The sequence below is a fragment of the Spinacia oleracea genome, chromosome 1 (genome assembly GCF_020520425.1).
Source record: "Spinacia oleracea cultivar Varoflay chromosome 1, BTI_SOV_V1, whole genome shotgun sequence".
NCBI lineage: Eukaryota > Viridiplantae > Streptophyta > Magnoliopsida > Caryophyllales > Amaranthaceae > Spinacia > Spinacia oleracea.
In genome coordinates, this window is record NC_079487.1 from 8884892 (window position 1) to 8899286 (window position 14395).

The window sequence follows — 14395 nt, forward strand, 5'->3', positions numbered from 1 at the left end:
AGAGGTTCACAACCAAAAATTATGGAATCAGAAATCAGAATTTCATTACCAACAAGTCAAGAACTACTACTTATAGCAACTGAAGTACTACCTATACAAGAAGCTTCATTTTCCATGCAGCAGCAACACTTAATATTAGCTATTCTGCTCAAACCAGAAAAGTTGAGTGTCAGGAGCAGTTTCGCATTGACTACAGCACCTCCAAGGGAATAACCAATTACATGAGAAACAACCTACAATAAAGCTCAAATTAACACAAAACAGCAGACACAGTCAAACCTCATTATCGTCCTTGCTGAAGTTGATTGTTCCAAAAGGCGAAGTTAGGGTTTCCACGAAACTTTCTGCACGAATATCCAATGTATAATCAAGAGAGCGAGCATCCCCTTGTTCTGGACGGTCGTTACTTACGTCAAATATCTTAAACAGCCATAAACTCCTTACCAAAATCTTTCCTGTGGGAATGGATGTATAGAAACGCCAGTCTCCAAAATTGACAGAAAACAAAAACTCCCAAGAATTCCGGTCATCATAATGTTTCAATGTCCAAACATCATCTACCATATGAGATTTGTGGCAATACAACGATAAGCACCCATTTCTCACAAAGAAATCTGCTCCAAAATACTCATTAAGAAAATCTAACCATGGATATTCTTTCCATTCTTCATTGACCAAATCAAAAGCACAAATGCGCTTGTCCTCCCACTCATGGCCCAAACAACCTGGATGCCAGTACATAATATCATTCATCACTGTCGTCTTGCAACTAAAATTTTTATACACATCATAATAATCATCAAGATGGCAATATCTTTTCCAAATTCCAGTCCTCATTGAAAACACACAGAAGTGCACATATTGTTCATTATAATTACGAACACGAGACGAATAGAGCAACAATGTTGTAGTCATCAATGGAAGATGCATAAACAAACCAATAACCCAGAGCAAGTTCAGATTTACCAGGGTTAGTGATCTCACGGTTCTGATGCGTAACAGGATTGCAGATTGATAAAAACCCACATCTTCTATAACGAGAACCATAATTTCTTTTACTTTTCAGAACATTTAAATTGTACAAGCAAACCAACCCATTACAACAACCCACAAATCGTACATCTCTTCTTCCTCCAATATCGATTTTTTCAAGATCTTTCAAATTGTTGAATTCATCATAAGGCAATAACAGGAACTTGGTTTCCGGCGAAAATAGGAGAAAATGATGCCTGGAAGTTAAACCGAGGTAGTACTTTGCGAATTTAGGATCAGAAACAGTAGAATGCCAAAATGTTGAAAGGACTTTGAAACGAATTAGGGTTTTACCGGCAATCTTGGCAGGATGAGCTCTACTATCAGGTGATCAGGGAGAGTTGGGGTTGATGTTTCATTGACGATTTCGCGATTTGCATCAACCATGTCACTATCATCAGGGTCATCAGCATTCTTCAATTTCGCCATTTTAGGAAAGAGCAAGTAAAGGAGTAGGACATAAGAGTGACAGGAGAAATTTCAAAACAATCCCCTTGATTGATAGATTAAGTGGCATTTTCGTAATTACAATAAGCAATATACAATCTAGAAATTGCAATGTACAACATTTTTGATATTTAAAAAAATTAATAATAAAAGAAAATGATTTTAATATAAAAAGATATTATACACTTAAATATGTAGATTGTATATTTTGATATTTCCCCTCAAAAAAAAATGTAGATTGTATATTTTGATAATTTATTTATGAAAATACCCCTTGATATGTTTACTTGCCAATCAAGGGGATTGACTGGTTGGAGCTCGACAGTGACAGCGTAAGTGTAGGTAATGAATGGACTTATGGTTGCTCTTATATACGAATACGAAGTACATCATTCAAATAAGGCAAAAAAAAAATTACTTCCTCCGCATTTATTGCACCATCTCCTTTTTTTGCCATATTTTTTAGAGTGGAAAAAGAGGTATAAAATTACTTTATTGCTCATATACTTAGTTGTTTAAAGCAAAATCTATACCTAGTCTATACCTAGGATAACCATACATGATTAGATGACACGTGTCACCTTAGATGACATGTGTCACCTCCTTCATTCATCTATGTATTTTATATTTTTTAATTTTTTTAATTTTTCATGTTGTTGTTTGTTATACGAAGCATTTCTTCAACACATCTCCCTCATCCAACATCAATTTACCATTGAATTCATATTCAACCTCTACTACTTTATCTCCCTCTTTAACACTTAATATTGATTCACCATATAATTTATATATTTTTTCAACTTAGAAATTTGATCACCTCTATATAAATCATATACCCTAACTAAAATCACAACCCCTCAATAAAATTAACACTTTAAAAAACGGCTTAACAAACACTATATAATTGTCCGTTCTTTGAACGGGCTCCAAAACTAGTTGGAAAGTAAAATCCAAGTGGATGAATTTGTCGTTACTATTCATGTAAAGTAAGCTTATTTTTACTGTTCATGTACGTACAGTGGATGTATCTGCTATTAGTGTTCTACTTTTACAGACATTTCATTGGAAAAGTAAGTTTTCCCACCAAAAATAACGCTTGAAATCTAAAGAGAACAAATATGTTCTGAATTTCAAAACACCCACCAAAATTGAAAACTGAAAAATTCAAAACTCCCACTAAAATAAAAATCTGAAAATTTACCTTTTAGTGGAAAATTTACGAACCCACTTTCACTAAAAAAAGTTGTGAGATATCAGAAAAATATCTGATGATCTCTCATAAATTTACAAAATGTTTAATTCTCTCTCCTAAAATTACAAAGTTAATTTTTCACAAAAAGAAAACACACTAGAGCTTTAACATTTTGCACAATCACATCACACACGGGCACACAGCACGTAGGCTTCTCTTTTGTTGTCTTCACGGCACACACTAACACACTAGACAGGATGGATTATGAAGATATGGAAGAACTTATTACAATCTGGAACAAAGTCAAGTATTGGAGGATGGATTTGAGAATTTTGAGGTAACCTTCTCTTCTAAATCTGAATCTGACAGTGATAATGAAACTGATTTAGAAAATAGTGCAGAAAATTATGTATAATAATAAAAAATTCAAAGAGACCCCACATCTAAGATGTTAGGTCTTAGTTTGTAAAAAAAAAAAAAAAAAAAAAAATAAAGAGACCCCCTATCTATATATGAGGTCTTAACTGCTTTAATAAATAAATAAAAAAAATATTCAAAGAGACCTCCTATCCTACTTATGGGGTCTGAATATTTTAAAAAACAGATCTCCCATCTCTAATAAAGGGTCTCTTTCCCTTCTAAAATATTTTCACCAGCTTTTACATAAGAGACCCGCTTTCTTACGTTGGGGGTCTCTAGATTTTAACAAACAGACCCCCTCTCGATGAGGGGGTCTCTTTATCAAAGAGACCTGTGAGATAGAGACCCCTTGAAAGGAGATCTCTTAAGCCATTTTGGAAGGGTCTCTTTGCCCTTTTTTGTAGTAGTGACCCAATTACCATAGTAATAGAATTAGATGAAGTAGTTAATGTCATGTCAACAAAAAAGGGGGAAAACCTTTGAATTAACTGACCTAGATCGACAAGAAATAGTTCAAACACTTATCTTAGGACAACAAGGGAGAAGGGTTCAATTAGGAGGTAAATTTATGTCAAAATATGCAATCAAAAGTTGAGCAACTAAATTCAAAGTAGAGAGGTCCACTATTGGTAGGATTTGGGCTAATGCAGGAAGTCAAATTAGGAAAAAGAGAATCATTGTGAAGGAAATAATGCCCTTGGTCCAAGTATGCATTCAATGATAAGTCTAATAAATGCGGTTCAGTATTAATTAACAAGTTAATAATTCAGTGAGATCAAGTGAGCTGAATGCCTAGCTAGAGGCCGCTTCAGTTCAAGTGGAATTAATGATATTAATCCACAGCTTACTCTTGACTGAACCCGTAGGGTCACACAAATAGTACGTAAACGGATCAAGTATTTAATGGCATTAAATACTCTATCTATGGATATTCGGAATCGACGGATCTTGTTTTCAGTGGGAGCTGAGATCGTCACAAACAAGTGAATACTCCGGAAACGATGATATTGTCGGAAACGGAAATATGGATCGTATTGGAAATATAAATATTATCCAAGCCGTAGATGTTGCCGGAAGCGGAAACATGGTACGTATCGGAAAATATTATTGGAAATGGAAATATTGCCGGAATCAGAAATATTGCCGGAAACGGAAATATTGTCAGAATCGGAAATATTATCGGAATCGAAAAATAATTCCGGAAACGGAAATATTAAATATTTGTTCGAAACGGAAATTAATTCTGGAATCGAAAATATTAAATATTGTTCGTATCGGAAATGAATTCCGGAACCGGGAATTTAATCGGAAGCGTATCGTACGAATAAGCATCGGACGAGACCTGCCGGACGAAGGCCCAGCACGAAGCCAGGCCATCGCCCAGCAAGCAAGACGCGCGCCAACGCCCAGCCCAAGGCAGCGCCAGGCCCACCGCAAGGCAGGCCCAGCGCGCCAAGGTGTGGCTGCGTAGCGTGGGCTGCGTGGGCCGAGCGCACGCGTGCGGGCGCCCTCGTGGCTCCGTGCGTGTGTGTGTTTGTGTCCATGCACAATTCCTAAATCTATTAGGATTTGGTGTATGATTAAATTCCTATTCCTAAAAGGATTATTTAATTAATTAGAGTCCTTGTAGGATTCTAAGTTTAATTAAATCGCATCCTACTAGGATTCCAATTTCCTTTCCAAACCTCTATAAATAAAGGCCTAGGGTCATAATTTATGCACACGGGATTGAAGTATTCTAAGGGTAAGTTTTGAAAGAAAAATAAGCCAAACACTTGCAAACACTTAACCGAATTTCCTAGTAACCTTAAGGGCGATTCTAGTTGGTCTAACTTGAGGCGGATCCGGACGTACTGTGGACTATCTACGGAGGGACGACATTTGAAGTCCTAAAGACTTGTTCTTGTTCGGTTCGGGCGCAGCTAGGGAGGGCACGCTACAAAGTGTATGCTCCTAAATTATGCTAAATGATTATGTGTAAATAATATGCTTTCCTGGCTTTATGGTTTTTCCGCATGATTTATGTTTTGTCATATGAATCATAACCTAACAGTGGTATCACGAGCCTCTTATTATTTTCATAATCTAAATTGCATAAACATGGTTAAATATTACAAATTTGCAAGAATTAAAAGGGGTGATTAATTTTCGTAATTGTTAATTAATTGCAAATTGCGTTTATTTAATTATATGTACGCAGTTTTTCGGCAGTTTCTTCGTTTCTCATCCAAATCGAGTGATTTTTGTGTCAATTCCGCATGTAAAACCCAGAATTCTCAAATTCGAAGCCTAACTATGACTTTTCGGAGGTTTTAGTTTTTCGAACGCAAAATTTTGTAAATTTAAGATGTTAAATTAAATATTTGCGATTCTTGTTGTTAAATCTTGAATTTTTGATTGACCTACTGTATATGTTTAACAAGTTTGAATGCCTAGCCTTGTTAATTATGCAATCTAATTTGTAATTATGATTAATTTGTTGAAAATTGGAATAATTAAGAATTAATTTGATTTTCATAATTAGTTAATAATTTAATTAGATACCTATGATTAAAAACCACCATAAAAATTGTAAATTTGTGTTAAATTTTAAATATTTATGACCTAGACTTGAATCAATGTTAATCGGAAATCAATTAATTAATAAATTTTCGATTTTTCGCCCTAAAATTATGAAATTAATATGATTTATTAATTTGTCATTAAATTTGAAAATAAATTTTTTAATTTTTATGCGATTCGCTCATATAACTTGCACGCACAAAGCAATGGACGCTACGCTTAATTTGTTATAAATGAATGACCTTTTAGGCTTGAATATAATGTTAATTTTTATGACAATTTGATGTTTGAATAATGAGAAGAAATAATTAAAGAAATTAAAAACACACACAAAAATTTAAGGTGGTTCACTCTTCAATAAGCTACATCCCCATGGGGGAGGGTTTGGAGCTTGTATTATTCTTCAATGGAGAAAGGATTACAAAGAGAAATTCTCAAATGTGAAAAGGAGATCATTCTATGTATGCTTAGATCTAGGGTTTCAACCTCACTTGTGTTTCTCTTTCTTTTAATTCTGAACATCTCATTACATTTGGTATTTATAGTGTTAGACATCAAACCAATCTAAGGGACAAGAAAAGGCCACGTCGATTGTACCTTGCGGAGAAGAAAACAGATTACCCGCAGAGTTCGGTCGAACCTTTTAAAGGGTTCGGCCGAACCAAGGTCAGGTTCGGCCGAACTTACCCAAAGTTCGGGCGAAACCTCCAAAAACATAGCTAATGATCTCTTCAGGTTCGGCGAACCACCTAAGAGTTCGGCCGAACTTTCAGTAGGTACGGCCGAACCTACAGCAAGTTCGGCCGAACTTCCCCTGCTGCATGACAGCTTCTCATAAAACAGTCATAACTCACTCATTTCTCATCCAAAATGAGCTTATGACCAGGCGTTGAAAAGCTATTGAGCCAAGCTTTCACCTCCAACTTGAATCAACTCAATCTAATGAGTAGATCATGAGATATGTCCATTTGAAGTCAGACCATCCACTATAACACCCTAACATCTTTCAAGGAAGATTCGAGGCACACATAACAATTCTCCACCTTGACTTGAATCCTCCATACTTCCTCATAATGTAATACCAAACTATACTCCAAACACACTCCCAACAAGGCCTTATGGGCTTACATCGACCATGGAGAAAGACCAACTAAGTCCACACACAAAGTGAACTTAGTTGTCGGCAAAGGCTTTGTCAACATGTCGGCGGGATTCTCCTTGGTACCAATCTTCTTCAAGAGAAATTCTTTCTTAGCTATCACATCTCGAACAAAGTTGTACTTGATGTCAATGTGCTTGGTTCTCTTGTAGAATGTGTTTTGATTCTTAGTCAAATGTATGGCACTTTGACTATCACAAAACACGGACACCAAGCTTGAACATGGACTAAACTCTCCCACAAGACCCTTGAGCCACTTTGCTTCTTTGAATGCTTCGGTAATGGCCATAAACTCGACCTTCGTAGTTGAAAGAGCTACAACATCTTGTAGCGTTGATTGCCAACTCACGGCCGTACCACCCAAAGTAAAGACATAGCCAGAAGTAGATTTTCGGTCATCCAAATTACCTCCATAATCCGAATCACAAAAGCCTTCAAGTCCGTTTGCATTTCTACCAAACTCAAGCCAAAAGTTTGAGGTACCCTTCAAGTACCTCAACAACCACTTCACGGCTTCCCAATGGACCTTTCCCGGTCTTGACATATACCGACTAACCATACTCACCGCATGAGCTATATCTGGTCTTGAACACACCATGGCATACATCACACTTCCAACCGCACTAGTGTATGGAATGTGAGTCATGGACTTTTCTTCTTCCTTGGATTGAGGACTAAGCTCCTTGAGAGCTTAAAGTGAGAACTCAAAGGAGTGGAAATCGGTTTTGCATGCACCATGGAGAAGCGCTCAAGCACCTTCTCAATGTATCTCTTTTGACTAAGATACAAAACTCCCGCATTCCTATCACGAATAATCTCCATACACTAGTAGAAAAAACCCTTGTTGCAGCGGGCTTTTAGACCCCTGTTGCAGCGTACATCGTATGCTGCAACTGGGGGGCCTGCAACAAGTATTGACTTGTTGCAGCGTACAATGTACGCTGCGAAAAGTACTTTTTTGCAGCGTACATTTGCATGTACGCTGCAACAAGTGTGTAAAATTAGGCAAAAATCAAGACTTGTTGCAGCGTACAAAATGATGTACGCTGCAACAGACTGGTTTGTTGCAGCGGGCTTTTATTTGTACGCTGCAACAAACCAGTCTGTTGCAGCGTACAAATAAAAGCCCGCTGCAACAAACCAGTCTGTTGCAGCGTACAAATAAAAGCCCGCTGCAACAAACCAGTCTGTTGCAGCGTACATCATTTTGTACGCTGCAACAAGTCTTGATTTTTGCCTAATTTTACACACTTGTTGCAGCGAACAAGTATATGCCCCCTGCAACAAAGCTGTGCTTTTGGCGGGAAAATTTTAGTTTTATTTATCTATACCTAGGGTGTCTTACACCAAATATAGGAACCTGTCAACAACAATAAATAAAATATCGCAACCTGTAGATCAACAAATATAAAAAATAATAACTGGTGTTTTGTATACATATATATATATCCCAAAACCAAAGTGCACGTACTACATTCAAATATACGTTCCAATTTCAATGTACGCATACATTTTAATGTAAACGATTGTTCTATAACAACTAAACCACCTCGATCAAGCGCGCTCAAGCCAATAGTAAATACTTGCGGGTAAAACACTTAGCCCGTTGCTCACGAACCACATCAATTTCCTCACTAGTATAGGCGCATTCCTCGGAGTGTAGACCTTTACAAAAAACAGAAATTTCAACTAAGCATTAGATTAAATTCAAATTAAATATCACACTTTAACATTCAAGCAACTAATAACAATGTCCTAATAGCTATTACAAATAGTGCTTTGAAGTGGTATAGTTAAGAAGAAAAACCTTTATTTAGCAGTGCGTCATTTCAGAAACATAGATGATTTGTTCAACTCCGAAATAAAGCAGTACTTGAGCAGCATCACAAACAAGCTTCTCCTTGCCCCTCTTACAATCATCAAAACATCAGTTCTTCTCCAGGCACAGGAAAAGTGCTAGGCACAGAAACGAATGCTTGCCTTCCATGCTGCATAGAAGTTAATACATTTGGTGATCTACATACATGGAGCGAATATGTTATTCAAACAACCATTAAGAGGGTGATCCCTCTCTCCCTGTCACTTCTTAGGTATAAGGGATATTCATATATATGGATCTCAACAGCTTCACAAAACATTTGACAGCAAACCTGTTTATAAGATTGAAATTTGGGTCCTATTTTCTGAACAAAATAAGTTACAGACTTACAGGTTGTTATAACTCTTTATAAATACTTAATTCTTGAATTGTCATGTTCCCACAACTCCACCCTAACTAGTGATAAATCCAAACTAATGAGCCACAGAAAACATATACAGATACCTATCACCTATACCCAAGCTAGTTAACATTGTTAAAAACTACTATAAAGTACACAATGTCTATCGAAGCTTCTAATCCTCGCAACGATCACTTGTCAACTAATGATGCAATGTTGGGAAATCAAAAGCTTTGTGGAAGAAGTGACTCAAATAAAGCAAATAGAAGTGGTTCGAGTAAGAATTGGATGATGAGTTGGACCAAATCTACATGTGTGTGTGTGTGTGTGGGAGTGGGGGGGGTGGGGTGGGCGGGGGAGGGGGGGGGGGGTGAGACCCTGATGGCATTATGACTGGGGTGTAGTTTTCTGGGTCAGTTTTCCCTGCCCAGCAAGAGCATACAAGTTTAGTTTACTGATACAAAACCCTTTCTTCAAACAAAATAAACATACAATGGAATACCTTTACGAAAAGTGCTTGCCTACCATACCTCTATAAAACAATTGCCTAGCTCCTAGTATTTAAAAGTGAATCCAAAAGCACAAAATAACCAAGGCCTGAAGTAAACTCAACCAAGTCCAAACCTTTCAGTAGTATCCAATTTGGATCTTAAATCAGCTATTTCAGCCTCAGCAACAGAGAGACGCCGTTGGCAAGCCGCCTCAGCTTCATTAGCAGCTTTTATCCTCAGCTTCAACTAGTTTAGTGATTTGATTCTAGAAGAGGTAGATTGTGGACAGATACAAGAAGATAGAATAGATCACATAGTAAGTAGAGGCACGGGAAGATATGTCAGACTACATTTACACAAACAAAGAGTTGGAGAAGTGAATTTATCACAACAGAACTAGAGTACAGAGGAATATCAAATCAACAGTTGTCTGATTTTTTTTAACTTTAACAGGAAAAAAAAACAGTGGAACGGTTTTATCCATGAAATTCCTTTTAACATAAAAGTTTGTGGCATGAGCCTTAGATGTGCGTAAATAGATTGAAATTAGTATGTCCACCCTCCTCTCATCTCAAACAAAACCCATAAAGGCAAGAGTCCGCAAGACAAATTCTGGGCTTGGCTTGTAACTGAGTCCCTGGCCATCACTCTGGTTCTTCTCTAACTTACACTGAACACCAATTATACTTTTTCCAAAAAAGACTTGCTCCATCATCTGCATCTCTTACATAGTCAAGCGCATTTTTCAATCTCAAAACTGGACTCATTTCAGCTTTTAGTTACAGGGGATGAGGGTCTAAAACTCAAGTCTCTCAAAGGAAAAAACCCGTCAATTTATCAGAGAATATAGGAGACAGCAGCACAAGTATCTAAACCAAAAAGAAAGTGATTGCTAGATACCAGGAAACGTTGTATTCATCTGGGTCTCTACGGTACGCACAATACCAAGCTGCTCAACGTAGTTTCCTAGGACTATCAATGCTCTAGTGGAAGCAATTATAATTTTATAATTCCGGTCACCAATACACCATTGTAACATACTACTAGAAAGACCTATCCTAGAGGTAGCTTCTCGGCATATATTACATAAGTACTACATAGGAGAGTTGGAAGTGTGGAACCACTGATCAGAGAGTGATTTGAACCCCTCTCGAACATGAAACTGCAGTTCATCTAATACAGTATATAAATAATCAATATCCAGTTTGCAGTGAATCAGTGATCACTACAAGACCTTGAAAAACTGAAAATAATAATACTAGCCAGACTATGGGACTAGTATTATGAAAGCTGAAACTTTGGAAAGGCATAAATACGACAATACCTCAAACGCTAAATCAAAGTGCAGCTAGCTGAAAGGTGGTTCAGATGTTTATGCTAAGACATGTGTTTGGGACGGATAAAAATTAGGAATTGAAAAGACTTTTCGCTCAATCAACAACCCTCGATGTTGTCAGTTACGCTTAAGTTAGGAATGCATATTCACTCAAAGTTAAGAATAAAAGTTGCGTTGGATTGCTTGGCCACTATTTTCAAGCTTCGGTCTACCCCTTAACAACAATATGCTAACATCCACATCTATAACCCACTGCACGAAATCATTTGTATTCATATAATTACTTGAAAGTGGAATAGAACTATTAGATGACCATAAAGAATTCTGCAAGGAATAAAAAATGACAGATAATAGTAAGCCCGGCCTAGCTGAAACATATCAATTTTTGTTTTAACGTATCAAAGTATGGCTGATTTCAAAATATAAACTTGATCAATTGAATTCCCCCGAAGTAAAGCAGAATCCTAACATTTACCCTTATCCTTATATCAGTCAGTCCATGAACAATAACATATACTAGTATTAAAGAACACTTCAATGTGCAGGACCAAGAAGAAAATAAATGCAAACTAAAGATAACAAAGTTTTATCAAAAACTACCTTAAATTTGGCAGGTTCAACTAGTTGAAAAACAACAGTATCTCCTTCCAATTTCAGAACTATGGCAAACCTTTTCCACCCACCACTGAGTCCACGATATTGAGGCAGATAATTGGCTTCGTATTGTTCTCCAGTATCTGTCTCGAGTATTATAACAGTACGGTTTTTTACTGGTATATGCGCCCTTCAAAAGGGTGGAGGAAGTCTCTGTGACTCCACCAAATGAACCAAGTAAGAAAACACCTCAAAATAAGCATATTAATTTCATCAGAATAATATATAGTTTGTCACATTTGGCTAATGAAAAGGCCTAAAACATGAAACATGAAATTACTTAAATTGGATTGCTTTAGATTCAAAAAAGGACTGACATTCAAGAATGGAGGGAGTAGTTTTTCACATTTGCCTAATGAAAGAGCCTAAAACATGATTTGAGGTACTAACCAAGATGAAACCACCAGAAACATTCGATTTTACATCACTTTTACGGTAGTCGGATGTTCAACATTTATCTTTGAGTGAATTTTTCTAGCATGAACAGAATTATATTTCCTTAATCAGGGATTATTACAATATTTTTCTCATCAAGAAAATCAAATTAATTGATATATCTCTGTTTAAATTACATACGAAGATCAAGATTCAAGAATTTGCAAAATTTCATCATTTAAAACAAAAGAAATCATAACCCACCCGAGATAAACGTATGTATTTTCTCCTAATCTTGTCAGCCAACAATTTCTTTGGCTTTCTCTGCAAAAATGAAAAATGAACAAACCCTAATTTTGAAAACGAAAATAAAAAGGGACAGGGGAGAAAGTTACTTGCCGCAGCGAGGATTGACGGAGAACAGGGTTCGCGAACCGGCCGAGCAAAGAAGCTTAGTTTTCCGAGCAGGGAATCACTTCGCCGGTTGTTTTTTCGAGCAGGGAATACCTTTTGCGGGGGTTTTTCGAGCAGGGAACCACCGGTGAGAGGTGAGGAAATTAAATAGACTCTTGCTAGAGTACCACCGGCGACGGGCGAGACCACGCGGCGACGACCACTGGTGAGAACCACCGGCGAGACGCAGGGTAAGCCGAGAGAAGAAGAAGGGAGTAATGAGAGTGGGATATTCGCTGCGAAATTGGTCATGAGGTTTGAGGTAGAAATGTTTGGTCTGAGTTAAAGTTGCAGCGAAAAAAATTACAAATATGTTATTGCAGGGGGCTTTTACCATGTACGCTGCAAAATAAAAGGTCTATTGCAGGGGGCTTTTACTATGTACGCTGCAAAAATCTCTTTTGCAGGGGGCAATTAATTTGTACGCTGCAACAACCCTTTAAAGGGTTTGACCCGCGTTGACCGACTGGTTGTTGAAGCGTATTAATACTTGTACGCTGCAACAAGGGGGTTGCAACAGGGGTTTTTTCTACTAGTGATACCAAGAATCTTCTTGGCTTCACCAAGATCTTTCATATCAAACTCACTTGCCAACAACTTTTTCAAGTTGTCAATCTCAATCATATTCTTGTAAGCCACCAACATATCATCTACATATAAGAGCAAGTAGATGAAGGAACCACTCACAAGTTCTTTGTAATAGACACAACTATCATAAGAGCTCCTTGTGAAATCATGTGCCAACATGAACGAATCAAATCGTTTATACCATTGCCTGGGAGATTGCTTCAAGCCATACAAGAACTTTTAAAGATGACACACATGATTTTCCTTTCCTTTGTCCTCAAAACCTTCCGGTTGCTTCATGTAGGTCTCCTCCTCCAAATCCCCATGGAGGAATGCGGTCTTCACATCAAGTTGGTGTATGTAACTCCAAGTCTTCCATAGCTACCAAGGCAAGCAACACCCTTATGGATGAGTGTTTCACAACCGAAAAAAATACTTCATGAAAGTCAACGCCTTCAATTTGTGTGAAACCTCTTGCAACAACTCTTGCCTTGTAGACGGGACCGCCCGATTCCGGTGTACCTTCCTTCTTCTTGTACACCCACTTGCACCCAACAATTCTTTTGCCTTTCGGGGCAATGCATAAGCTCCAAGTATTGTTCTTGTTCAAGGACTCCATTTCTTGTTCCATGGCCATCAACCACTTGCCGGCATCATTTAGAGACATTGCTTCCTTGAATGAACAAGGATCATCATTATCAGTCTCCACTTGACTTGCAACGGAGAGAGCATATTGGACATAATCACACTCCTCAATGTATCTACTTGGAGGCTTGATTGTTCTCTTTGCTCTTTCTTCGGCAATAGATTTCTTTTGAGCTTGTGGTGTCGCTTCACGAGGTCTCCTTGATGAGGGACCATCTTCATGTGAATGCTCATCTAGCTCCACCTCCTCCTCGGTATCATGGTGTGAACCTACATCATTGCAAATAGAAAGCTCCTTTCCCGGAGTGATCATACAATTTTCATCAAAAAACAATATCTCTAGAAGTTATGACTCTTCTAGATTGGTTACACCATACTCTATAACCTTTAACTCCTAAACCATAGCCAACAAAAATACATTTTTTAGCTCTAGGTTCAAGTTTACCATCACTAACATGAATATAAGCCGGACAACCAAATAATCTCAAACTAGAATAATCAACGGGTTTTCCGTACCATACCACAAGAGGTGACTTGAAGTCAAGAGCCGAGTGAGGAGAGCGATTCACCAAGTAACAAGCCGTTGAAACGGCTTCCGCCCAAAAAGATTTTCCCAAATTTGCTTGTGAAAGCATACATCTTGCCCTCTCTAAGAGAGTTCTATCCATTCGCTCCGCAACCCCATTTTGTTGAGGCCTACCCGCACAAGTTCGATGCCGCACAATTCCATGCTTGAGACAATACTTCAAGAACTTCTTCTCTACAAACTCTAGACCATTATCGGTCCTCAAGGTTTTGATCTTTTTCTCGGTCTTCTTTTCAATCATGGTCTTCCAATCATGG

The 14395-nt window shown here is 37.7% G+C and overlaps 1 protein-coding gene and 1 long non-coding RNA gene across 2 annotated transcripts; both read right to left on the reverse strand.

The window, feature by feature from the left end:
• Positions 1-6777: 6777 nt before the first annotated feature.
• LOC130462711 (secreted RxLR effector protein 161-like) lies at positions 6778-7458 on the reverse strand. Its single transcript, XM_056831520.1, has one exon. It carries the CDS (start codon positions 7456-7458, stop codon positions 6778-6780), a length of 681 nt encoding a protein of 226 aa, XP_056687498.1.
• A 752-nt stretch (positions 7459-8210) lies between these two features.
• On the reverse strand, positions 8211-9794 carry LOC130465719 (uncharacterized). Its single transcript, XR_008925732.1, has 3 exons — positions 9656-9794; positions 8620-8800; positions 8211-8477 (listed from the first exon to the last, which is right to left on the reverse strand). It is a non-coding gene; the product is annotated as an uncharacterized lncRNA (long non-coding RNA).
• Positions 9795-14395: the final 4601 nt, after the last annotated feature.